At 44.8% G+C, this 27,236-nt stretch overlaps 1 protein-coding gene across 4 annotated transcripts in view; it reads left to right on the top strand.

Annotated features, from left to right (window-relative positions):
- Positions 1 to 27,236, top strand: part of LOC117351069 (laminin subunit beta-4-like) — a 105,595-nt gene that overhangs the window by 37,460 nt on the left and 40,899 nt on the right. For all 4 annotated transcript variants that reach the window (XM_033925777.1, XM_033925776.1, XM_033925778.1 and 1 more), the window contains 7 exons: positions 13,559 to 13,734; positions 16,110 to 16,233; positions 19,307 to 19,380; positions 22,812 to 23,000; positions 23,302 to 23,365; positions 24,920 to 25,122; positions 26,258 to 26,378. In XM_033925777.1, the coding sequence (XP_033781668.1) occupies positions 13,559 to 13,734; positions 16,110 to 16,233; positions 19,307 to 19,380; positions 22,812 to 23,000; positions 23,302 to 23,365; positions 24,920 to 25,122; positions 26,258 to 26,378 (951 nt within the window). The remainder of the gene's footprint in view (positions 1 to 13,558; positions 13,735 to 16,109; positions 16,234 to 19,306; positions 19,381 to 22,811; positions 23,001 to 23,301; positions 23,366 to 24,919; positions 25,123 to 26,257; positions 26,379 to 27,236) is intronic.

The raw sequence follows: 27,236 nt of genomic DNA, 5'->3' as shown, positions 1-27,236 counted from the left end.
TTAACGAGCGACATCAGGATGGCATGCACTGATGCCGCCCCAACGAGCGAACAGGTAGAGGGGGCAGGGCATGACTCGGGCAGAATGGGGTGTGTCCAGGCAGGTCTGGGGGCAGGGCCACGGGTCCGAGTTTATGTTTACGAAAAACTGGCACCCCTACCTTCATGGACAGTGCGCGCTAAGTGCCACATGATCCATAGGTATAAAATAGGATGCATAGCACTGAGGGCTGGATTCTACAATTGGTGCCAGTAGTGGAGGTTGCTGGAAAAACTGCCGTCGATCGCATGCCAATTAAGCATCGGTGCCGTTTGTAGAATCGCAGGTTAGTAGGTGCCGGAAATGTAGGCCAGGGTTTTCAAGGCCTACATTTCTGCCACCTACTGTACCTTTCACGTGAATCGCAGCTACAGAGGTGCTTTATTCCACCAATGCCTAAGAGCCAAACTCATCAAGTGATGTCACAATGCCTTCATTGTCCTATACTGGGACAGACCAAAGGTCCATCAAGCCCAGTATCCTGTTTCTAACAGTGGCCAAGGCAGGTCCCAAGTACCTGGTAGAAACCCAAAGAGTTGCAACATTCCAGAGCTGAGATTGTAACATAGTTGATGACGGCAGCTAAAGACCCGAATGGTCCATCCAGTCTGCCCAACCTGATTCAATTTAAATTTTTTAAATTTTTTCTTCTTAGCTATTTCTGGACAAGAATCCAAAGCTCTACTCGGTACTGTGCTTGGGTTCCAACTGCCGAAATCTCTGTCAAAACCTACTCCAGCCCATCTACACCCTCCCAGTCATTGAAGCCCTCTCCAGACCATCCTCCCCCAAACGGATTGTGATGTCATAATGCCTCATTCCACCAATGCCTAAGAGCCAACCTCATCAGTGATATCACTATGGCTCGATTGTCCTATACTTGGCTCACATAAGAACATAAGAGTTGCCCTACTGGGACAGACAGAAGGTCCATCAAGCCCAGCATCCTGTTTCCAACAGTGGCCAACCCAGGCCCCAAGTACCCAACTCGATCCCAAGTAGTAAAACAGATTTTATGCTGCTTATCCTAGGATTTTCCCAAGCCATCTCTATAATGGTCTATGGACTTCTCTTTTTTTTTACCCCGCTCTGGAACGCGTTGCCAGAGGATGTGGTACGAACACATGCATATCCGGGGAAAAATGCATGCATAAATTTTAGTGCCTAGATTATAGAGTTTATTTATTTAAAAATGTATATACCGCGTATTCACTATGCTGTTTACAAATTACATACAAATCAAACAATAAAAACAGATAAGTTATTTATTGATTTTGATTTTTTTTTTTAGCCTGTCCTCTCAAAGGAGTTCAGAATGGGCTACAAATCAGATACTCAAGCATTTTTTCCCTATCTGTAACTGAGGCAGTGAAGGATTAAGTGACTTGCCCAGGGTCACAATGAGCAATGAAGGATTTGAATCCACAACCTCAGGGTGCTGAGGCTGTAGCTCTAAACCACTATGCCACACTTTCCATGTTGACCTTCTCATGTCCGGAAACATGTGCCACCTGGACACATTTTCTGATGATTGGAAGGACTGATGAATGCGACGCGAATCCACCTCGACAAACTCTTCAAAGTGAAGCAAGTGGCAAATGCGCAAATACAACAAAAAAATGCAAAGTGTTACTCGATGAACCCTAGTTTCATCAAGACCGGACACACGAGTGATTAGGAAGAAGTGAATTGAAACCTAAAAATGGCAGGTTGATGGTTGCAACACAGGACAATGAGATGATTCACAGCATGCATAGAAAAAAACCTAGTAAAACAATCATCCATAGATTCTGTATGGAAGAGCTGGAAATGGTTACTCATCTCATAGCTGGCTGCAAAGTTCTGAAGAGAAAAAAGTTCTATATGGAAAGACCTAATAAGGCAGCACGTCTCATCCATTGGAAACTTTATAAACATTGCGACATTGTTGTATTTGGGAAAACAATGGGCTAACAACAATTATGATCCTATGAGATTTATGGAAAATGAGGTTATCATCACCTGGGACACGCCCTTTCAACTGAAAAGAAACTTGATGCACGGAAACCAGACATAATGGCAAAGGTGTAAAACCGGTGCTTTTTTTTCTTTAGGAAAAAGACACCGGTACTCGTAAAAGGCAACCTTAGAGGCAGGGTCACTATGGCTCCTCCCCGAGTCCATCTCACCCTCTGTCTTTCCCTAATATGCCATCTCATGCCTGGGCCCTTCTTCCATTACCCCATCCCCATCTCTCCCTCCCTTCTAGCCCCCGACCGCACCCCCTTCTGCCTCCTATTCTCACTTGCTCAGTCACAAACACGCTCTGTCTCTTAACCTCCCACCTCCCATTTCCAGATGTGGTTCGGCATCTCCCCCCTTTCACATCAGCTCCCTTCCCCGAGTCTAACCTTTGTTTCAGCATTTCAAAAGTCTGTGGCACCAGTAATTCCCAAATGCTACCCTGCCACCGGCCCGGCCTGCTTCCCCCCGACTGCGGCCTGGCTCTAAGGAAACAGGAAGCATGTCAGAGAGACCATATCATTGGTGGCACCCAGAATTTATGTGGGTACGAACAATATTTAGTGTCCTACCTCCATAGCTAAACCAAAGAAACACTGTGGAGAGATGATGTTCCTGATACGGACTTTATTTAAAAACTCCAGACAAAAAACAAGAAAAAACTGGGAGCGTTGGACCCTACACAGTCCGTGTTTCGAGAAGGATGTCTTCCTCAAGGGTCCTTGATAGTCCTGGGGTGGAAGATACGTGGAAAAGCTAAACAATCCAAAAGTACGATTGCGCAGAAGTTCCGCAATAACTGATCTGGTTATAAAAGTGGCCTCTGCGCAATTGTACTTTTGGATTGTTTAGCTTTTCCACGTATCTTCCACCCCAAGACTATCAGGGACCCCTGAGGAAGACATTCTTCTCGAAACACGGACCTTGTAGGGTCTAACGCTCCCAGCGGACTAGGTCCTTAAGGTTTTTATGTGGATTGCTATGTTGAGTTTTTAATAAAGTCCATTACAGGAATATCGTCTCTCCACAGTGTTTCTTTGGTTTTTCTTAGACTTCTCTGTGGATTCTCTAAGGTCAATTTTTTTTGCTTTTGATACCTCCATAGCTAACCAAGAAAAGTTAGAACTGCCGTCCATCACTGTTCCCTGTAAGCTGAGCAGGAGTCCTCCAGTCCCTGTCCTGCCAGTAGAAGGTACTGTTTCATTATCATATTTTCAGTAGTGAGGATCAAGCAAACTCTGCAGGATTCCAGGGAACCTGCCTGTCTCTAGCCATTGAAAACATAATATTGAAGCACTGCCACCCACTGGCAGCAATGCAGTTGGAGGACTTCTGTTCAACGTAAAGGAAAGAGTGCCTTTCATGCTTTCCAAATTTCCCCATTATATATGCAGACACCACCCATTGACTATTACCGGTGCCTGCATATCCTCTGGCTCTTCTTCTCTGTCCCCCACTAACCAGAGAGTGCCGTAGTGACCAGAACTAATATTCAACTGGGCATATTGGCTCCCAGCCTGCTCAGCGTGGTTTGGTTTAAGCAGGAAGGAGCTGAAAACTGACCTCTGTGCTTCTGTGTAGATGGTGTTCTAATGATTCATGATCACTCATTACTGACCTGGCAGCTGAAAAGTAGAAGGCTCTTTAAGCCAACATGTATTTCATTGCTTAAGTAACTACCATTTCTGATCCAGAGTGTTGCCAGCTATCGTGAATCGCTCTAATACAGCAGAACAGGATGCTTTTTATGCCCAGGGCTTTTTAAAGAAAATAACTCTTTGTTACAACTAGACTATGCAATGTGGTTGGAAAGATGTGTACCAGAAATAGACTGTTATGGAGAACAGGTATGATCACCTGCTCATTTCAGCTATTTAACCATGAGGGGATATTTAAATAAATGAATGAATGAAGATATCTTTGCCTTTTTGTGAACAAGTTTACTGCTTAATTAAGATTTCTATACTGCTAATCACAGACATGGAGAATACATAACGTGACCATATGTCCCGTTTTGAACAGGACCATCCTGTTTTTAGCTAGCCTGTCCCATTGTCCTCAAGCACAGCTTTGGGACGCCAAAATGTCCCACGAGAACTGACGGCAGCCATTCAGTGAGCAGCGCGGGACCAGGCAGGTGTGCGAAAAGCTCGCCGCCTGCCTTGTGTACCACTCTGTCGCTGCTGGAAGACATCAGGACAGGAAGCAGTCGCCGGGATTAAAAAAAAGGTACCTGGGGGGAGGGGGATCCTGCCCTGTTTTGAGGAAAAAAATAAATGGTCATGTTAAGAATACAGTGGTGTACAATTATCTAAAATGAAAAGACAAAAAGCAACGCGCAATTCCCACGAAAATGTAGATTACAGAAAAACCAAGCAGGAAGGACGAGATGTCTCCAAACAAAAATCTTTTTATTGAGAGCAGAAATACAGATCTATAATTCACGACTCAACGCTTTGGTACAGCAATCGGTGCCTTTTTCAGGAGTCTTGGGTCACTGTACAGAAAAGACTGTTCACAACTCGACGCTGTACAGAGACCCGAGATTCCTGAAGAAGGCACAGTTTGCTGTACCGAAGCGTTGAGTCGTGAATTATAGATCTGTATTTCTGCTCTCAATAAAAAGACTTTTGTTTGGAGACATCTCGTCCTTCCCGCTTGTTTTTTCCTGCAATTATCTAAAATAACAGGAGGAAAAGAGCGCCAGTAGAATTAGGACAGACATCAATCATGGCCATAAAGAAATTACGGGGTAAAGGAGAGGCTGGGGGGAAGTAGAAAAAGAGGAGAAAGGGTAGGAGGAGATTTGATGTTGCTGCTTAGAAAGACGAAAGAAGAAAAATTAAGGGGGAGAGAGAAGGGAAAAGTAGAAGAGGATTTAGGGTGGATTAAAATTGTTGGAGCTGGTGGGTGGTGACAGATCTATTGAATTCTAAGGAAGAGAATGGAGGCGTGGCTAGCATTAACATATTAACTTGAGAACCAGTAGAACAAGGGTTCAAATCCTGCTCCCCTACTGACACGCCTTGTGAACTGGGCAAGTTGTTCTGTCTTCCATTGCTTCAGGAACGCGCTTTACTTGTAAACTCTTGGGGGCATGGATTTGTTGTAGCAAACTACAAATCATGTTATAGCCTGTCCTGATCGTAGTTTGGAATGGCCAGCAAAAAAAAAAAAAAATACAATTGTCCTAATATCCACAGAACGTAAAAGCAGCTCTGAACCACGTCGCCGTCCTCTCCAGTTGACCACAACTGTGGCATAAGATAGAGGGATGGGACTGTAGAGCACGGCCGTTGACCCTTTATAACAAATTAGTTGGTTTTTTAAATTATTTCTATTTCAATAATTGACATTTTTTTTTTTGAAGTGTCAAGATTTTCTTGAATTTTTGATTGCCCGGTTTTGTTAGAAGATCAACGTTTCCCTGCCTGCAGCTGCTGATTTGTTCCTTGGTGCCAAAAATCTGAGCTACCAGGGGCCAGTACAGCAGGGAATGAAGCCTACAAGATACTGACTGCTCCACCCTTGGGCTCTCCTCTTTGGGCAAGCCATGGAGCTGCTCCTGCTGTGAACTCTCACACTGTAAGCTAATATTTAACTGAGACATACATTCTGCTGCCCAGCTCTTAACATTCCAGGCATAGCAAAGCTATGATTTAGAGCACCATGCACAGGTAGGAACAAGACTGATTAGAGTTAATCGTTCATCCGCCAGCATAGCATCCAGCAGATGTCAGGACGGCTCCTAAAAGAAGGGACTGCTTTCAACAGCAGTAAAAAGTTGCTTTAATGAATTGGCAGGGGGTGGGGGGCACTTAACTCTAACTGCTGGTTCCAAGTTAACCTAAATGAGTAATGCCCAAAGAGGTTCTTATCTAATGGTTATTCAGAGAGCAATAAGGCAATTTCCAGCAGTTAAACCGTACTTTGCCCACCCTACATGACGTTAACAGTATATACGTGCGCAGGAGATAATTTTGGAAACAACCTGAGAAAGTAGAGTGAGTGCATATGTATAAAAAATAACCTGCCATACATATGCGTAAAAATAACTGAACAGTGTTTCCTTTTATTCATAAATCCCCTAATTCTAGAAACTTGCATGCGATATTGCTGAAGGGCTGATTGGCAAGATTTGCCTCTTTGCAGATGGTACCAAAATCTGCAGTAGAGTAGTGGTGTGGATAATACGAGGAAGGACCTAACGAAGCTTGGTCCGAAATGTGACAGCTAAGATTTCATGCGAAGACATGCAAAGTCATGCATTTGGGCTGCAAAAACCTGAGGGAACGGTACATTTTAGGGGTGAGGAACTTAAGTGCACGACAGAAGAGCGGGACTTGGGTGTGATTGTATGTGATGATCTTAAGGTGGCCAAACAGGTTGAAAAGGTGTTGGCGAAAGCTAGAAGGATGCTAAGTTGCATAGGGACAGGTATGGCCAGTAGGAAAAAGGAGGTATTGATGCCCCTGTATAAGACTCTGGTGAGACCTCATTTAGAATATTGTGAACAAGATATAACATATATCAAAAAGATATAAACAGGATGGAGTCTGTCCAGAGGAAGGCTACTAAAATGGTGCATGGTCATCATCATAAGGCATATGGGGACAGACTCAAAAATCTCAAAATGTTTACTGTGGAGGAAAGGTGGGAGAGGAGAGTTGTTGACGGATGTTTAAATACTACGTGGCGTAGATGCGCATGAGGCGAGTCTCTTTCAGCTGAACAGAAACTCTGGAATGAGGGGGGCATAGGATGAAGGTGGAAGAGAATAGATTCAGAAGGAACCTCAGAAAATACTTTCACAGAAAGGGTAGAAAATGCTTGGAACGGCCTCCCGATGGAGGTGGCGGACACAAATAGTGTATCTCAATTCAAGAAAGCTTGGGTCAAGTGCGTTGGATCTCTAAGGGAGAGGAGGGGATAGCAGACGCCTTGGTTAGGTAGAATAGATAGGCCATACGGTCTGTCCACCTTCGTTCTGTGTGTTCAAAAATTGGCATTGAAAAATATCGAAGCTCAAAGTTGAGCACCCATATAGAATTAGCATTGCTTACTAATTTGGGTGCCCAAATTTGGGTGCCAGGGCTACTCCTGCTGAAACCATGGGTAACCATCCCCAATTCCATAAAGCTGCATGGAAATTGTAGGAATGGCCCTGACCCTCTCATGGCCACGCTCCTTATGGATTGTATGCTATGAGATGTGTACACATATTGTTCTAGAATAGCGGGTAGCAAGATGTGTGCCCAAATTAAAACTGGCAACAATTACTGCCAATTAGCACTCAATTACTGGCACAATAGCCAATGTAGTTGGGTGACAAAACAAAGAAGAATCCAACAATGTCTGCAGTGAAAATCAAACGGCAAAACCTGCAGAGATGATGTACAGGATGCAGGAACGTTTATGTAAAGTCAAGAAAACGTTGCTTGCCGAAGGATGGTTCTCATCGGTTAGAAACTGGGACATGATACATGGTTTGAATAACACTTCTTCAGGAGTCCAAGATGTTTTGTGTTTCGTATGCATGGAATATTGCTACACCTTGGGTTTGGGCCAGGTACTAGTGTCCTGGATTATCCACCCTAAGAATGGGCTACTGGGCTTGATGGACCAGTAAGGCTATTCTTATGTTCCTATATATAATTCAACGGCGAAACATAACATTCGAAGTAAAACAGGCGGCGAAGGGCTCCTGCAAACGCAACTTCTCACTGAAGTGTTATTCGAAACATGGACCAGGTCAGATCCCGAGTGTGGCGCAGTGGTTAAAGCTACAGCCTCAGCACCCTGGGGTTGTAGGTTCAAACCCACTCTGCTCCTTGTGACCTTGGGCAAGTCACTTAATCCCCCCGTTGCCCCACGTATATTAGATAGATTGTGAACCCGCTGGAACAGACAGGGAAAAATGTTTGAGTACCTGAATAAATTCATGTAAACTGTTCTGAGCTCCCCTGGGAGAAGAACGGTATAAAAAATTGAATAAATAAATAAATAAAGAATGAGAGCCATCCTTCGGCAAGCAACATTATATTGACTTTAAATAAAAGTTCCTGTACATCATCTCTGCAGTCTTTTCTTTGGTTTCAATGTAGTTGGGCGCAGATCTTGGATCAGTCTGAAAGTGCTACGGGCCAGATTCTAGAAATGGCGCTGTATGTTAGGCGGTACAGGCGTCCAACCACCGCCTAACGAAATTGTTTTAATGGGCTCTAATCGGCGCAGTAATTGACCGCGCCATTAAAAACCAATTAAAAAGTCATTTAAAAAAAGTAGGAACCGGGAGGTGACTGCCAATCTGTCGTAATTGCGTCTACAGCAAGCTACCTAATGGCGCTTTAGGTCAAAGTAGGCATGATGGAGAGGAAGAGGTAGAGATGACCTTAGCTGGCCTACATGGCAGATGCCTACGTTTTGTTGATAGGTGCCGTTAGCCCCGATTCTTTAAATGGCGCCTAAGCGTGGATTGAGACGTGGCCGGCCCCTTTCTTGTAGGCGGCTGATGATTTAGGCTCCATATGAAGAATCCATTGGTCGGTATGAAAAATTTTAAGTACAAATTAGAATAAGAGCCATTACAGAAGGGAAGAAAAACAACAAATTTTTAGATTGAATCAGGTTGGGCAGACTAGATGGACCATTCGGGTCTTTATCTGCCATCATCTACTATGTTACTATGTAAAACATAACCTTATCTATCACATCAGCCGAGAAAAGGCTATAATTTCTGTTAATTGGTGCAACAAAGTATATCTTTGTGCTTTTTCGGGTTTTAGGAGGCCCTCTTTCTCCAAGGGTCCCTAGGTTTTGCTTTATTCCTATAGCTATAGCAATTTATCCTCTGGAGCAGACGGAAATTGCTGGTCTCCTTTGGTTTTCTGCATCCCTTTCTTTAAAGCTGATTTATGAATCCTCAGCCCTGCCTCGGAGCTCAGTGTGCAATGCCAATCTCTCATTCTGAAAAGAAATCTTTTCTGACACAATCTTGGAAACGTATTGAAAAGCAGACAGGTGCAAGGTCAAAGATTACTCATTTCTATCTTAAAAGCCCTTCTGGCGACGTATTCCAAGTTCTGTCTGTTGCAATTGTAGAAGCTTCTTAGCGGTGGCAAATTGTCCATAAATCATATTTTTGGATCCTTTAGGGGATAGTAGGTGCTTTGAATATTTTTTTTTATAGGGGAAGAGATTTCAGTAGTCAGATATCATGGATTTCATATTTATCATAACGGTCTTCATTCTGCAGTGCGCACACGTTCTTGCAGAAACCTCTGCAGGACAGCTGGACATCCCCTTCCCCTCTCGCTATCCGTCCACCCACGATAGCCCAGGAATTGGTGCTGCAGGCCAGATGTTCCAAGTTTTGCTCAGGTGTGATAAACACTTCCAGAATTACGTGTATAAAACGTTATTATCCCCCAGTGTTTTCAAAGCGGAGAACATAAGAACATAAGAATTGCCGCTGCTGGGTCAGACCAGTGGTCCATCGTGTCCAGCAGTCTACTCCTGCGGTGGCCCTTAGGTCAAAGACCAGTGCCCTGAGTCTAGCCTTACCTGCGTACGTTCTGGTTCAGCAGGAACTTCTCTTAACTTTGTCTTGAATCCCTGGAGGGTGTTTTCCCCTATAACAGCCTCCAGAAGAGCATTCCAGATTTCTACTACTCTCTGGGTGAAGAACTTCCTTACGTTCATATGGAATCTATCCCCTTTTAGCTTCAGAGAGTGCCCTCTCGTTCTGCCTACCTTGGAGAGGGTGAACAACCTGTCTCTATCTACTAAGTCTATTCCCTTCATTATCTTGAATGTTTCGATCATGTCCCCTCTCAGTCTCCTCTTTTCAAGGGAGAAGAGGCCCAGTTTCTCTAATCTCTCTTGGCAACTCCTCCAGCCCCTTAACCATTTTCGTCGCTCTTATCTGGACCCTTTCGAGTAGTACTATGTCCTTCTTCATGTACAGCGACCAGTGCTGTAGGGCGGGATATAAATAAATAAACCAAACCAAGCCCAATAATGCAGTCCCAGTCCAGAAGCTGAAATTCTGAATCAAAAGGTTTACTTAAACTTGGATGAGGTGGAAGCATGGTACGGCTTTAGCATTCGCTATTTAGAGTCAAAGAATAAATTGTCGTTTCACAGTCTTTAGTAGGTTTCCTTATGAATCTTCTACCTTGCTGGAGGTTCTGGGAAAAATTGTACTTGGCATCTTAACTCTCTCTGGACCCCTTCTCTAAGACAAAGCTTTGAGTGGAAATTAAACAAAGCACCCAAGAAAGCTGTGATGAACAGGAGAAAAAGGATGGTGGACTCCACAGTGTAGCATTCAATCACCAATTGTATCAACCCAATACTAGCCCTGTGCAAACTTTCAAGTGGCATATTTATCTGGAGCCTCTTGTTTCTTAGAAAAGAAACATTGTACAGAATTTGGCATATATTTGGCCCTGGACCACTGATGCAGGCGAGTTGAGCCAAAACATGGCCATATTGGGTCAATGTGATTGCTGATTGGGTACCACAATGCATTTTTACAAGCAAGGGGGGGTGGAGGTAATGGGGCCTGGCACTGCCTTAGATTTTTTTTTTTTTGTGGGGGGGAGGAATGAGTGGAAGGGAGCTCTTAAGGGGGTGGTATCTCAAGTTCTGAGGTGGGGGCTGGGAGAGCTAGTTTGGGAGTGGCCAAAATTTTTTAATGTGGGTTCCAGGACCTACTGACTAGCTAGTGCTTTCCTAGCCTGTTTAGCGCATAAATAGGATTGCATAGAAGTCTGCCCTATCTTTGCGCATCTTAACCCTTTCAGGACCATAAGGATCGTAGGCCAATTTTTGTGGTTTTGACGACATTTTTATGGTAAAAAGGGCTTGCAGATGCCAAAAAATTGATTTTTTTTGTGAAATATCATTATTTTTATTTAAAAAAATCACACTTCTGGCTTATGGACAGTGTGGCAAGTGAATCTTCTCGTCAATCTAGCAACGACGCTAATGAATGAATGTCGGAATCAGTTTGTTTACATAAAGGCAGTATCCTATGGAATCCGTACATATCAAATTTAGAACTGTAGACTATCCCAATCAAAATTTATAGGATTTTAAAGTTATGGGACAAATAGGTCCCTTGGTCCTGAAAGGGTTAAGGGGGTGGTATCTCAAGTTCTGAGGTGGGGGCTGGGAGAGCTAGTTTGGGAGTGGCCAAAAATTTTTAATGTGGGTTCCAGGAAAAAACTGACTAGCTAGTGCTTTCCTAGCCTGTTTAGCGCATAAATAGGATTGCGTAGAAGTCTGCCCTATCTTTGCGCATCTTAAACGCTGAATATCGACTTATGCGGCTGTATATTAGCTGGCTCAAAATTAATTGGATATTCAAAGCGGAAGCCTGGACAGGGACCCATCTTTGGAGATCTAGGAATAACCCCGTCAGTGGCGAACAAAATGCTTTCCAGAGCCGGCTGAATATCACACCCATAATCTTTCCATCTGCGAGCGGTGCAGTGGTTAGAGCTACAGCCTCAGTACCCTGAGGTTGTTGGTCCATATCCCAAGCTGCTCCTTGTGACCTTGGGCAAGGCACTTCATCTCCCATTGCCTCAGGTATGTTAGATAGAGTGTGAACCCACCGGGACAGATAGGGAAAAATACTTGAGTACCTGAATGTAAACCACTTAGGCTATAAGTGATATTTAAATACTAAAATAAATAAATCGGGTTCCTGGACCATCAGTGAGGAATTTTCAAGTATGGCACCCCTTTACTTTCTCAAAGTATTTCTTGAAGAACAGAGAAAGACTATCTCATCTTGGAACCTGCCATTTTTCTAAGGGGATTTGTAAATTAACTGGAATCTTACGAGAGAAGACGCTAATTCCTAGCTCAGTTCTATTTTCCGACATGTTTCGAGTTGGGTTTTTGGTTGGCAGCTCAAAGAGGGAGGAATTGTTCAGAGACCATTGAAACACATTATCTTTTCTGTTTATACTTCTGGAAGGCTATTGGCACAAGACTGCTGGTTGAAAAAGCATCTGGCATCTGAAAGTTTGGGTTTGTCCTTCAAACATACATATTTAGCATTGTGATACTACTACTAATGATTTCTAGAGCGCTACCAGGCATACGCGACGCTGTACAGAGTCTATACTTGTATTTTAATTTTTGTTAACCACACAGAACTGCGAGGTAGCGGCAGAATATAAGAAATTTTGTTCTAACAAAAAATGCAAGCTACATACAAAGGCAATCGTTAACAAACATTCCTCAGCAAAAACTCATCACAAAGAGCGCCTTAAGAGAGATGATCTTGTTACTAATCAAAGCCATAAAAGTCCACAACATCGTGCGTCAGGGGCTATCAACTCGAGTTCGAGTTCCAGCGACTTGAAAATCATCACGTTCTCGTGGCAGAACACAGAAGTAGATTGCTGGACCTTTCTCCTGCTCAGTATAAATTTGATGTTGTCGCATCAAACACAATTCTCCACCTCCAGCACTGCCCAGGGACATTATTGTTAGTCTGACATCTCCGCTGAAACCTGTCCGTCTTGGGAGGCCCTGTTGGTAGTGAAACTACCGACAGCATAGCATTCAGCTTCACAGAAGTGCACAAGCCCCAGTGACCCGAGAAGCCCAAGTACCACCACATTAAGAGGCTGAAACTTCTCACGCTATTTATTTATTCAGTGTTCTATACCAGGGATGTCAAATGTCGGTCCTCGAGGGCATTTTCAGGATTTCCCCAATGAATATGCATACAATGAAAGCAGTGCATGCAAATAGATATCATGCATATTCCTTGGGGAAATCCTGGAAACGCCCTCGAGGACCAACATTTGACATCCCTGGTATGGAACATTGAATAAATAAATAGTGTGAAAAGGTTCAGCCTCTGATAAACCAGAGCCGATGCTGTGACGTCATAATGCTTCATTCCACCAATAAGAGCCAACCTCATCACTGATGTCACAATGGCTCGATTGCCCTAAACCTGGCTCACTTTTACTACATTTTGATTTCTAACGTGGTGCAGTGGTTAAAGCTACAGCCTCAGCACCCTGAGGTTCTGGGTTCAAACCCATACTGCTCTTTGTGACCCTAGGCAAGTCACTTAATCCCCACATTGTCCCAGGCACATAGATTGTGAACCCGCCGGGACATACAGGGAAAAATGCTTTGAGTACCTGAATAAATTCATGTAAAACCATTCTGAGCTCCCTGGGGAGAATGGTAGCAAAAAATTGAACAAATAAATAAGAAAGCAAGGTCATTTTTCCTGTGTCATACAAAAGTCTGCTTTCTTTCAAACTGTAACACTTGAAAACCCTTTCTGATTTCCCCTGTCTGCAGTCATCTATCTGACCTTAATTCCTGTAATCTCCAACATGCTTAGTCTTTGATAGCAATGTATAATATCTGATGCTTTTGTTGTATAGAAGAGAGAAAGTGAAGCAAATATACTGAATTCCTCATGGAGATAGTAATGATGACTTGTTATCTAATGGTTGCCATTTTTACTTCACAGCCCAGCTGCTGGGATCCCCAACTGAAGACCCTGACGTACTAGGCCATGGCTGTACTAAGGGGAGCTGCTACCCAGCCACGGGGAACCTTCTGATTGGCCGTGCGGCGAGCCTTAGCGCCACATCAACATGCGGACTGGAAGAGCCTCAAGATTACTGCATTGTCAGCCATCTCCAGGTAGCGTTCCCGTAGGGGTTACCAGATGTTCGGACATGACCGGAGTTCCAGACGGCTTTTCAAAACCCGGCATTTTGTCCAGGTTTTGAAAAGCTTTCCTCCACATTGCGATGGGCAGGAGGGCATCCCGCGTGATATCATCACGTCATATTCACGCATGCGCGGATGTCCTGCCTGACGAGAGCAGGCAGTGGGGGGGGGGCGGGATTGGAGCAGGATTGGGGCTGGGGCGGGGCTGGGTAGAAATGGGCGAGTTTAAGGGTCTGGATTTTCCAAACTGAAAATCTGGTAACCCTACGTTCCCTTATTTGGGAAGGCCATATCATAATTTACATTCATCTAAAAAATAAATTCTCCAAAAAAATAAAGCTTTCAAGAAAAGGCCTCTACAAATAAAGTTTGCCTTCATAGATTTGGAAGGTGGTATGGTTTGTATAAACAAAGGAGGGCTGAGGGATATTCAGGAGCAGGAAATACCGTTCAAATAGACCTTCTGGGTTTGAGATATGGGGTACAGATAGGAGTTGAGGTAGGTTATAGGAATAGTCAGGGACCATTGCACAGGTGATGGGCCTGGAGGGCCGCCGCGGGAGCGGACCGCTGGGCGGGATGGACCTCTGGTCTGACCCAGTGGAGGCAAATTCTTATGTTCTTATGAGTCTCTTATTCAGACTGAGCTCTCTGAGTTATTATGTTTCTGTTGGGTCTCTGTTCTCTTCTATAATTACATTTAAGCATTGCTTTTTCAAATCCATGAGACTGTCCATATATGGCTGAATAACTGCTAGGTTTTCATGGGGGACATCAGAATTTTATGCGTTATTACGTTCCCACGATATTCCAGTTTAAACTAAGAGCACTGAGGGAATTAAATCCCCAAAGCCAAGGGCCGAAGGAAGTCCATACCTCATTTCCACAAATACTTTAGGTGAGATTTAAGCTTTGGGCAAAGATCCCACAGTACTTCTGGTGTACAAATATTTTCCCCTGAGGTATGTAGAAACACAGAAGCATAGAAAATGAGCATAAAACCTGTCTAATCTGCCCATCCATGCCAGCTACCAAACGCTACGATCCCTTCTTCTCCATAAGAAAGCCTCTGTGCTTGTCCCATGCTTTCTTGAATTCAGATACAGCTGCTGTCCATTCCTCAATCCACCGCTCTTTTCTTAAAGAAGTTATTCCTGAGCCTGTTCCCTTGTCACCTTCATCCTATGCTCTCTTGTTCCAGAGCTTCCTGTTAAAAAGAGAATCACTTCCTGTGCATTTATATCACAGAAGTATTTAAATGCCTCTATCATATTATCCCCCTCGTGGTTGGCATGGTGGTGACTTCACAACCAACATTTAAACCTGGGCCTATACAGAGTGGTGGGTGCGTTTTTAAAGCACGTCGAAGCTGTTGATAGGAGTTGGCAGATGCAAATACATAATTCAGATCCTTAGCCCATAAAGCCACTTGAAAAGACAACAGATGCTCCTGGAATTTTTTTTTAAAATTTACAACCCTTTGCAGATAAAAAAGAGAATAGCGCATGAGATTTCCTAGAATGTTTGGAGTAAAGAAGTATTTCCTTAGATTACTCCTGAGCCTATCGTCTGTGTTGCTCAAATCTTTTTGATAACGTCCCCCCACTTTTCTTCTCTGTAATAAGCTTGGCCTCTGTCAACTCTCCTCTCCACCAAAAAAAAAAAAAGAACAAAAAAAATAAAATTATGCTGTAGACCTGTTTATGACTTAAATTGATACGATGCAGGTTCACTTCTAACGTAGTTAACTATTGGACCCGAACATGTAACGCAGAACCATTTATAACACCTGAAGAAGTTTACTCTTTTCCTTGTCACTTTGGACTCACCACCAAATGAGTGCTTACAACTTGGGCAGCTGGTGGCAATATCCCCAGTGCCAGTGCCGTCAGCCCTCTGCCCCATCTGGCACATGCTCAGTTTCTGCACCTGTGCGCAGGAGGAAGCCAAGCATGTTATGTATGAAGGGTCCTCTTTATATCTTTGCCAGCAACAAACAGCCAGACTCAGCTCTCCTTCTGATGTCACTTCCTGGTCGCATGAGACTGGCATAAGCAGCAGATAGGAAATGCTGATCACTGCTGGCGAAAATTTGAAGAAGTACATGGGAGGGGTGGGGGGATGTGTGCATGGCAGGAAAGAGTGTGAGGAGGCGCATGATGGCGGCGATGCTGGGCACTACCGCCTCACTACTTTGATTCCATGTCAGGCTTTTTTTCTTTTTCAGCGATAGGCCCACGTTGGCGCCTAACACAGCTTGGTAAAAATGGCCCCTAACGCTTTATTCTTTTTGCAAGTTTGTGGAGTCTCACAGGAACTCTCTCCCTCTCTCGTGCATGTTACAGGACTCGGAGAAATGTTTCTCCTGTGATTCCAGAGCACCTTATCTTAGAGACAGCCACCAAATACAGAATGTGATCTATCTGGCTGGCCGGGAGGGAGAGAAGACCTGGTGGCAGTCAGAGAATGGTGAGTCCTTTTGGGAGACGGAGAAGGAGAACTGGGATACTTCCTCCGGAAAATACAGTATCATGGTAGAAAAGGATAGGGGTTTCTTCCTAATGCTAATTAAAGAGCATTTTATCTTGGCAAGGATTTACTGACCCACTGCCTGTAGTGAGTAAAATGTTTAGATCTCTGAGCAAAAAGACTAACTATTCCATTAAAATCCACTTAGGTTTTCAGGATTATCACTAATGAATATGGATGAGACAGATCTGCGTGCTTCCTTTATATGAAAGTGTCCTTCCTAAATATTCAATAGAGATATCCAGAAAACCCAACTAGATGGTTATCCCCAAGACAGGGTCACCTGCATACAGTGGCGTACTAACGGCAGGGTGGGGGGTGGAGGGTGATCCGCCCTGGGTGCAGGATGCTTAGAGGTGCTGAAGAAGTCACGGGCCTGCAGTCCACCTGTGCGCGGCCATTGACTCTACCAGCCCTGCCCCCTCAGATATCAACCTCCGGGATGGGGGACCAGCAGATTCAACGGTCGCACACGGGGGAGGGGGGGGTGCTCTGGCCAGAGGAGGGGGGTGTTCCGCCCTGGGTTCCCACCTGGCCAGGTACACCACTGGGGAGTGTGTGGTGCAGTGGTTGGAGCTACAGTCTCAGCACCCTGAGGTTGTGGGTTCAAATCCTACGCTGCTCCTTGTGACCCTGGGCAAGTCACTTAATCCCCCCATTGCCCCAGCTACATTAGATAGATTGGGAGCCCACTGGGACAGATGGGAAAAAATGCATGTGTACCTGAATGTAAACCACTTAAGCTATAAGTGGTGTGTGTATAAATATATATATATACCCAGGATACATTTCTGAATTCCATAGGAATAAAATTGATCCTGTGGCAGACAGCAAAGGCTAACTGAACCCCCAACCCATGTGTCTAAACTAAACCTTGTTTCTTTGGCAGTGTATAGTTGAGATGACTTTTTAAACGAGTCTTGCTAACATCTTAGATTGCCAGGCATGAAAGCCCTTTTCATAGAGACTGTCTGCAAGATCAGTGTCTTACTTGGGTTTGCAAAAAAATCCTGATCACCCAGGAAAGGGAGCCCTCCTCAAAACGCAAGGTTCATGCTGTAATGGCTCTTCCCGGCAACCGAGCCCGGCTGTCTTCAGGGCATCCAAAGAACTCCTGATGATCTCATATGAGATGGATTTGATGATCACTCTTTTTCCAAGGCGATTAAGCTGAAACGCCTCCCGCCCTCTCTCTTCCAACCTCCTCCTGTACAAACACATTCGCTGACTGTCTCAGCTGGGGAGCCGAATAATGTGCTGAGAGATGAGGAAATTCTGTAATTGTGGTAAACGGTGCCCGGGATTAATGATTGGCACCATACCGCTGAATTATTTGTAAAAAAAAAAAACAAAACCCCGATGTGTTCTTTTAAATGCAAGGAGTAGCCTACCTCCCCTAATAGCAGTGGCAGCTGAAGGTTTCAGTCTAATTTTAGTGATGTGAGGAAGAAGTTGATCCATTTTTTTTGTGCCTAGCAAAGTGCAGAGCCAAAAAGGAAATTCACGTCGATACATGCTGTGGCGGCTCTGGCAGTGTTTGACGATGACGGAGAGGACTTTATACCACAATCACAATGAAATAAAGTGTCTGTGGTGTTCTGAGTCTATCCTCATCTGACACCATTGAACATGGCGTCATTTTTCTGCCTTTCCTAAATAAAAGTAGAACTATGGTAGTGCCATTTTCACCGGCAGTAAGCAAGTGCTAGCATTTACCGCAGCTTAGTAAAAAAGGTCCCTCTGTGTTTGTTAATACTTTACGGCAGTGGTCTCAAACTCGCGGCCCGGGGGCCACATGCGGCCCGCCAGGTACTATTTTGAGGCCCTCGGTATGCTTATCATAATCAGAAAAGTAAACTAAAACAGTTTCTTGATCATATGTCTCTTTAGCTATAAATTACAATATTATTATTAAGACTTAGCCAAAAGGAAAGATTTATAAACTATAACGAGTTTTACCCCATGCAAAATTGTCATTTCTTTAATAGGACACTAACTATTTTTTCTGAGGCCCTCCAAGAACCTACAAATCCAAAATGTGGCCCTGCAAAGGGTTTGAGTTTGAGACTAGAGAATGACACGGGGAAAAAATCTGTCCCCGTCACCGCCCCGTCACCGGCCCATCATCCTCTGCACCGCCCCGTCACCGCCGTTCCCTTCACCGCCCCGTCACCGTCACCGCCATCCCTTTCACCGCCCCGTCACCGCCACTGCCATCCCATTCACCGCCCCGTCACCGTCCCCGCTGCATCCATATAAGCCTTAGTACATCTAGCTTTTTTCCCTCTTTCTTCCCACCCCCCCTGCTTCTAGCATCTGGCTCACCTGCCTGTCCTTCCCTTTCTTTCCTGCTGTGGGTTTTTCTTTCCGTTTTCATCCCCTTGGCCCAGAATCCTTTTCCCTTTCACTCCCTCCTTACAGTCTGAGCCGGGAACACGGGTGATCGCACGGTCCTCGCAGCCCCCACCCGCCTGCCCAATCGATCCTAGTGTTTAGCCAGCTCTCTCCCTTCTCCTCACCTTAATTTGCAGGCTTTCTTTTTCAGCGACCTGCACGCTTTCCCAAAGAGCCGCACACGCGCGGCTGCTCAGTGTTCAATCTTCTGCTCTGCTGCAATTTCCTGTTTCCGGTTGCGTCAGAGCAGAAGATCGAAACTGAGCAGCGGCGGGTGCACAGCTCTCTGATAGCGTGCGGGTCGCCGAAAAAGAAAATCTACAAACTAAGGTGAGGAGAAGGGAGAGAGCTGGCTAAACACTAGAATCGATTGGGCAGGCGGGTGTGAGCTGCGGGGACCGCGCGATCCTTCATGCCTCACTGCGGGAACAAGACCATTCACCGCCCCGCGGGCGGTGAATGGCCTTGTCCCTGTCGCCGCAGCGACTGCTAGTTTTCTTCCCCGTTTTCGGCGGGTGACCCGCGGCTAAAATGCGGTGGCCGCGGGTAAACCGCCACCGTGTCATTCTCTATTTGAGACCACTGCTTTACGGGATGTTTTTAATATTTTTTCCCTCAGGTGCTGAGTCGGTGAGCATTCGCCTTGACCTGGAGGCAGAGTTCCATTTTACTCATCTCATCCTGAAATTTAAGGTACTCTCACAAAGGGGAAGACGTGTTAAAATAGACGATTACTCGGAAGCGGCCTTTACGTAGGTCTAGACCAGGAGCTTTCACCCTCAGTCCTTCGGACGCACCTAGCCAGCCAGGTTTTCAGGATATCCACAAAGAATACGTATGAGATAACGTAGGGTTACCAAATTTTTGATGCAGAAATGAGGATATGTGGCCCCACCCTGTTCCATCCTGGCCCCACCCCATTCCACCCCCAACCCCACACAAACCTCGTCTCTTCGGAGCCGTGTCTGAAGGGTCACTGCGCATTTGCAGATGCGACACGATGATGTCACAAGCATACACATGCATGTGATGTCATCGCATCTTATCCATGTATGTGCAGATGCCCTCCAGACGCAGCCCCCGTGCTCGATGCTTTTTAAAACCTGGACACACTGCTGGGTTTTGAAAAGCTATCCGGACACCTGGACAGTCCTCTAAAAAGAGGACATGTCTGGGTAAATCCAGATATCTAGCAACCCTAGGAATATGCAAATCAATAAGAACATAAGAATAGCCTTACTGGGTTAGACCAATGGTCCATTAAGCCCAGTAATTCGTCCTCACGGTGGCCAATTCAGGTCACTAATACCTGGCCACAACCCCAAAGAGTAGCAACATTCCGTGCTACCAATCCAGGGCAAGCAGAGGCTTCCCTATGTCTTAATAACAGACTGTGGACTTTTCCTCCAGGAATTTGTCCAATCCATTCTTAAAACCAGCTACGCTATCCACTTTTACCACAACCTCTGGCAATGCGTTCCAGAGCTTAACTGTTCTCTGAGTGAAAAAAAAATTCCTCCTATTGGTTTTAAAAAGTATTTCCCTGTAACTTCATCGAGTGTCCCCTAGTCTTTGTCATTTTTGACGGAATGAAAAATCGATCCACTTGTACCCGTTCTACTCCACTCAGGGTTTTGTAGACTTCAATCCTATCTCACCTCAGCCGTCTCTTCCAAGCTGAAGAGCCCCAACCTTTTTAGTCTTTCCTCACGCGAGAGGAGCTCCATCCCCTTTATCATCTTGGCCGCTCTTCTGTGAACCTTTTCTAGTGCCGCTATATCGTTCTTGAAATAAAGAGACCAGAATTGAACGCAATACTCCAGGTGAGCTGGAATATCTCATGCATATTCATTGTGGATATCCTGAAAATCTAACTGGCTAGGTATGTCTAGAGGACTGGGTTGAGAACTCCTGGTCTATACTGATTGTGTCATTGGAAGAGGATAACCGGGGACAGGGATGGATCGTGGGCTTGAAGGTTCTTCCTCCAGACACAGCATGTTTGCTGATTTACTTTAACTAATTTTTACAGAGCAAAAACAAGATTACATAGAAGTTGGATAATAAAGATCAGGTGTAATTGGTTACAGTGTAAGAAATTTAGGGAGAATGGATAATTTATGTTATGAAGTTAGAGGGATAGAGTCTTATGGGAAATATTAATACAATCTTTATTTATACGAGTCGCCAATACCTCCATGAAGTTCACAGTGGTTTTCATAAATAATTATGAAGATACAAATTATTAATTAGCATTACAATATTATTATTGGAATCGATAGGTCTTTTTTTTAGAAAATCTTAAAATTATATTGCTGGTTAAGATTAGTCGGTAAAGTTTTCCAAGGAATGAGAACAGCAATATCACCTGCATATATAAAAGACATAAATGTAGCTTTTTTGCCAGAGTAAAACCTAATTAACTAATTTATCTAGTTTTCTAACTCACTAACAAATGTACCCCACTTTTGCAAAACCGTAGCACGTTTTTTAGCGCCAGCCGTGGCGGTAACAGCTCCGACGCTCATAGGGATTCTATGAGCGTCGGAACTGTCACCGCCAAGTGACAGCGCTAAAAGCTGCACTATGGTTTTGTAAAAGGGGGAATTAATATGGTATATAAACACATACAACTGTATAATTTGCGTACATTAATGTGGCTTCATCAAACAATAATAATTATTTAAAGTGCGACGTGATGACAAAATAAATCTGTGTCTAACTAATGCGCAATTAACTCATTTTGGAATGAAGAGGTACAATGTTTCTTGTGTTCTAGTCTTAAGCTGTTGTAAATCCAATAAATCATGGTAAATCGGCCCGTTCGGCCCTTCCCCCCCCCCTTTATTGACCGCTTTCCTCCTTCACTACTTCCCACTCCCTCTTCTTCAGCCATGTTCGGCAGAAGGTGTTCTAAATCCAATACATTGCCTGTAAACCCAAAACACTGTTTGTAAATCGGCATGTCAATGCGGATCCTAATGTAATTATTGTGAACCGCCTAGAACTCGATGGGCATGGCGGTATATAAGAATAAAATTATTATTATTATTATTATTATTAATGGTATGAAAGAATACGTTTTTTGGGTAGTTTGGGAGAATGGCGATGCGTCACAGAGCTAACTTCCAATTAGAAAGCATTGTCCTGGTTTGGTTATATGGACTTTGGGCTACCATAGTTCGAAAGCCAGTCGCAAACTTTCCCAGTGATTTGACTGTCCTCCAGTCCTACGACATTTTGGCCTGGATTCTGTAAACGACGCCTAAATTGGCCAATGCCTAGAATAATGGTGCCAGCCGGGTGTCAGTCACACTTGGTACAACACAGGAGAGTCAAATCCACAAAGGCAAGAACGCAAGGCAAGGAGTGGAAATGTCCAAAATAGACTGGTGGACTCGGATGCATTTCACAACGATCCTTTATTTCATTAAAAAAAAATAGCTCAATGACTCGACGTGCACATGTTTCGGCCGAGATGGCCTGCCTCAGGAGTCTTACAAATCACGTAGTTAAATGGGAAAGATCAATCCACATAAAGGCATTTGCTCAAATCGTCCATTACCAGCTATGGAAAATTGGAAGCTCTGTACCAAATGTTGCTCCATGTCGAGTCATTGAGTTACTTTTTTGATGAAATGAAGGATCGTTGTGAAATGCATCTGAGTCCACCAGTCTATTTTGGACATTTCCAGTCCTTGCTGTAACACGTAGGCGCCATTAACAGAACCGCAGGTACTGGTGCCTAAGAAAAAAACGTAGGTGCCAGTAACGTAGGCCAGGGTTCTAAAGGCCTATATTTCAAGCACCTACGTTTTTTGGAAAATTATGAATATTGACGCCTAAGGTCATTTCCGCCCCAAAACACGCCGACTTTGACTTTAGGCGCCACTAGGCACCATGCTGTAGGCGCGATTCCAGTGCGTAACCCAGAAGGCGCCTAGCAGCGCCTACTTTTTAAAATGTTTTTAATCGATTTTAAATGGCGCATTCAATTATTACACAAATTAAAGCTGATTAACGCAATTAAGTTTGCTTGTAGGCGCCTTATCTTTTGGCGCCATTTACAGACTATGGCCGTTTCTGGCTAACACACTTCCGTCTTCTCTTCCACCGCCCCCTAGACCTTCCGTCCTGCAGCAATGTTGATTGAGAGATCGGCGGATTTTGGACGCACCTGGAAAGTATATCGTTATTTCTCTTACAACTGCACGAAGATGTTTCCTGGTGTCCCCATCAACAACTTGCATAATATCGATGATATTATTTGTGAGCAGCGCTACTCGGACATTGAACCATCCAGCGAAGGAGAGGTTAAGTTCTTCTTGGAAGGTTTCTTTTCCTTTGTGGGCTTCCAGTCACTCCAAATGGCACAGTCCTGGTAGTTACTAATTAAGGAGGCTGCAGGATTTGTGGCAGGGCTGCAATATATTATCAGACCATCAGATAGGATATCCAAAGATATTACTGTACATTAACTTTCAAGACCCTAGTTGGCCTCTTGAGAGAATGGGCCTGTTTTGCAAACAAAATGAACCACATACCAGTAGCAATATCAGGAGCTCCTGTCTTTCTTTATCTTCTGATTGATGGATGTATTTCTTGTCACTTTAGGTGATTTTCAAAGTTTTGGATCCAGCGATCAAGGTGGAGGATCCCTATAGCCTGGAAATTCAAGGTACCGCAGGGTTAGGAATTGGGGGAAAGCAGTTCATAGAGTTCAGTGATTGACAGCATATGTTACTGAGATAGAAGAATCTGCGACCTTGTAGGGAGTAATGAAGAGCAGATGTTAAAACTTGTCTCAGGGTTTTCACAGCTGGCTTCATGCTTGTTGCAGGTTTCCGGGTCTCGCTGCATTTAGTCAGGTAGAACTGACGTTTCAGCCATCGTGCTGTGAGGTTTGCAGTTTTGATTGAATAGAGTAAGTCCTCAAACCTGATTGGTTGGGACTTGAGGCGAATGAGGCAGGAAAGTCTGTTGGTCACCAATTTGAATTTTGGTGGGAAAGTCCGTTGGTCAACAATTTGAATTTTGGTGGGAAAATCAGTCCCATTCTATGAGAAAAAGAGACCAACGGACTTTTCCACCAAAACTCAGATTGGTGACCAACGGTCTTTCCTACCTCATTCACCTCAAGTCCCAACCAATCAAGTTTGAGGACCTACTGTATAAAAACAAACTGCAGACCTCGCAGCATACCCTGAAGAAAGCCGCAGCATGATAGCTGGAACGTCGGTTCTACCGAGCAGTGAGATCTGGAAACCTGCAACAAGCAGGTGTCAAAAGACTTTACGCTGCTCAATGTGATATGCTGCAGGAATAAGAACTATGAATTTCACAATCTAATGTACTCTTTTGGAATTCTGTGTATGACTCAGTGGAAGGTATGGGAGTCAATTTTCAAGCAGCCCACACTGGAGTAAAGGGTGTGGCTGCTTTTAGCATCTACTCTATACCCTTATCTGAAAATGAGTGGAAAGAGCACTCAGCAGCTGCATTTTTTTAACGAAGAAGTAGCATAAATATTTTTGAACAGATCAGACATATGCTCTGATTTACTGGTCTGGTGTTAACACACCCTTGAAACGCATCTTTTTAACCCGACGCATGCTTTGAAAGCCCAAGCATATATTTTTTTTTTTTAGCTGAGTAAAGAGTGAGCAATTCAAACCACACTTTGACCAGGCTTAAATCAGAATTACGCTGTGCAGTATTCTCAACTCTACTGTACGAGGGCGATTGTCCAAAAATGTTCCTCAGTTAAAGTATAGAAAGTTAAAATATAGAAAGTTAACCAGGTAATGAGTAAAAACCAACCAGGTCGTGCATGTGAAAGACCGGAGGGCTAGGGCTTCGATAGGAAGGCAGGACTTAAATGGGAAGCCAAGGTGGCAAGGGAGCCCCTTCTGATGATTCTGACAGGTCGTGACCTGTTTGGGCCGCCGCGGGAGCGGACTGCTGGGCAGGATGGACCTGTGGTCTGACCCGGCGGAGGCACTGCTTATGTTCTTATGTTCTTATGATGGCTGCCCTTTACCGCACACTGAAATGTACAGAGGTTTCTCAGAATCAACACACACTACAGCAAGGTGTAGAGTCCCATAGCGGTAGATGCCAGAGGACAAAGATCAGAGCTTTCTTTTTAGCCACCAGCCGGCGACTCTTGAGACTCTGAGAGCGTGCTCAGTGGGGTGTTTAACGGAAAGACCTGCATTTCTCTCTCTGTTAGAGCTTCTTCAGATCACAAACCTGAGGATAAACTTCACGAAGCTGCACACCCTCGGAGACAACCTGCTGGACCAACGGGTCGAAGTACTGCAGAAGTATTATTACGCGGTGTATGAGCTAGTGGTACGAGGAAGCTGCTTCTGCTACGGCCATGCCTCCGAGTGCTCACCCATTGAGGGGGTGCAAGGCGGTATCGAGGGGATGGTAAGAGCAAAAATAATGGAGCCTGGGAGTGATGTTTGTTTTAATGTCCAGATCAGTGGCCCCTCCCCCCCCCCCCCCCCCGTTGCACGCTTGCGCCCTTTCCTCGTCCCTCTTTAATTTTCCCTGCGCGAGCAGCGTTACGAATTTGCTGCCCGCGTCGGCGTCGCTTTTCTCCGACACTACTTCCGGGCCCTGCACCTAGGAAGTGATGTCAGAGGGATAGCCGACACGACGCGGGCAGCAAGTTTGTGAGGTTGCTCGCGTCTGGAAGATGAAAAACGTTACGGGGGAGGGGCGCCACTGGTCCAGATTATAGCATAAATCCCTCGTAGGTCTCGGAGTCATAGATAATTCAAGTGGCTCAGATTGTGTTTGGTCTGCTTCTCTGAGTCTTTTAAAGGCAATGTGTCAATTGAAGACAAATTCCGTAGTAACGGAGAGAATCCCAAAACTTCCATAGGAAGCAAATTTATTTTTTGGTGAACGGATCATGTTTTGCAGTTTTCTCTGATGCATTTTCTCTCCCTGGCTGCAAATGCCGTCCTAGCTATACGGCAATCGTTTAAAACTGGCGCTCTTTAACTTTTGGGGCCCAGCATTTTCTTCTGCAATTTCCAGTCCGATTGGAACCCCTACTGGTCTATGGTACCATGAACCTTCATATGTAAGTCCCTGTGTAATACCCCAGTCTCCCCGCTAGATCAGCTATGTCAATGACGGTCCTCACTGAGCACCACAGGCCGTGGCTCTCTGAATCTGGGTACCGGTCGCCACCATTAATGGGTGGTTGAGAATTCCTTTCAGCTTCCTCAGCTTCTGCTGTTGAGCCCAAATCTCCCACATGGCAGCATGACTCCATATATGGGACTGCAATAATTTTGCTCTTGAAATGTGGCTCCATATTGCTACAGGAATGTGGTTTTGTATATGGGGAGGAGTAATCCTGAAGGTTAATGCAGTGGGCTGAGAGCCTGAGGAGCCAGGTCTGATTCCCACTTTAGCTTCCTGTGACCCTGGGTGAGTCACTTAACCCTAGGCTTCCCAGACGTCCGGGAATCTCCAGGAGGGAGAAGGAAAGGAGCTTCACCTGCTTAACTCTGGGTTCTCCTCCTCTGAGATGGCTGTCTTCTTGCAGATTCACGGCAGATGTGTGTGTGAGCACCACACGAAAGGGCTGAACTGTGAACACTGCAAGGATTTCTACCACGATTTGCCTTGGAGACCAGCCGAAGCCAGCAACCCGCATTCCTGCAAACGTAAGACAACCCCCCCTGGAAACGCAACTCTATATGTTAAAAATGTGCCAGTTAGAATGCCAGCACTGTGACCTCTTAGCCAGCCTTGTCACAATGTCTCTGATGGCCAGCCACAGCTCTGGCATGGTGGCTTTCGGGTTTGCAGCCCAGGGATCAAAGTGTCATTAGAGGTGTCGACACCTGCTAATGGTCTCTGGGCATGAGATCATGTGAGCTTGGTCCCCAGCAGTGCCCATCGGTAACAATGAGGAATCCAGTTGAATGATGATGTCCACAGGAAGGACCCAGGGAATTCCTGTTATTCCTGAAGAAGGTCTTATATCAAGATGTGCTGAAATATGGCTTTAGCGCATCATAAAGCGCTAAGCTCATTTTTTTTAATATGTCCCTCCAAAAAGGACATTTTTCTTCTTTATTTTTGTATATTACACACTAATGTTTTCCTTTGAAAAATAAAATTAATACAGGAGTACTTAGTAGGGCTACCAGACGTCTGGATTTACCTGGTCATGTCCTCTTTTTAGAGGGCATGTCTGGACAACTGGACGGCATTTTAAAATCCAGCACTTTGGGTTTTGAAAAGCAGATTGCGTCTGGAGGGGCACCGCACTTGTGCGAATGCCCTCCCAACTGATGAGAATAGGCTGAGGGAGGCAGGATGGAGCTGGGTGGGACTGGGTAGGCCAAGGGGCGGGTCTATGGTCCGGATTTTACGTAAATAAAATCTGGTAACCCTGCTAATTAGGAAGCACTAAAGGCTCCCATACAAGGCTGGTGTCAGACATGCCCACACTTACAAGGCATAAATCAGGGGTGCTCAACATCGGTCCTGAAGGTCCACAACCTAGTTGTGTTTTC

The sequence above is a fragment of the Geotrypetes seraphini genome, chromosome 17, assembly GCF_902459505.1.
Source record: "Geotrypetes seraphini chromosome 17, aGeoSer1.1, whole genome shotgun sequence".
In the NCBI taxonomy this organism is placed as follows: Eukaryota; Metazoa; Chordata; class Amphibia; order Gymnophiona; family Dermophiidae; genus Geotrypetes; species Geotrypetes seraphini.
The sequence above is the reverse complement of the archived record's forward strand: the minus strand, read 5'-3'. Positions and strand labels throughout refer to the sequence as shown.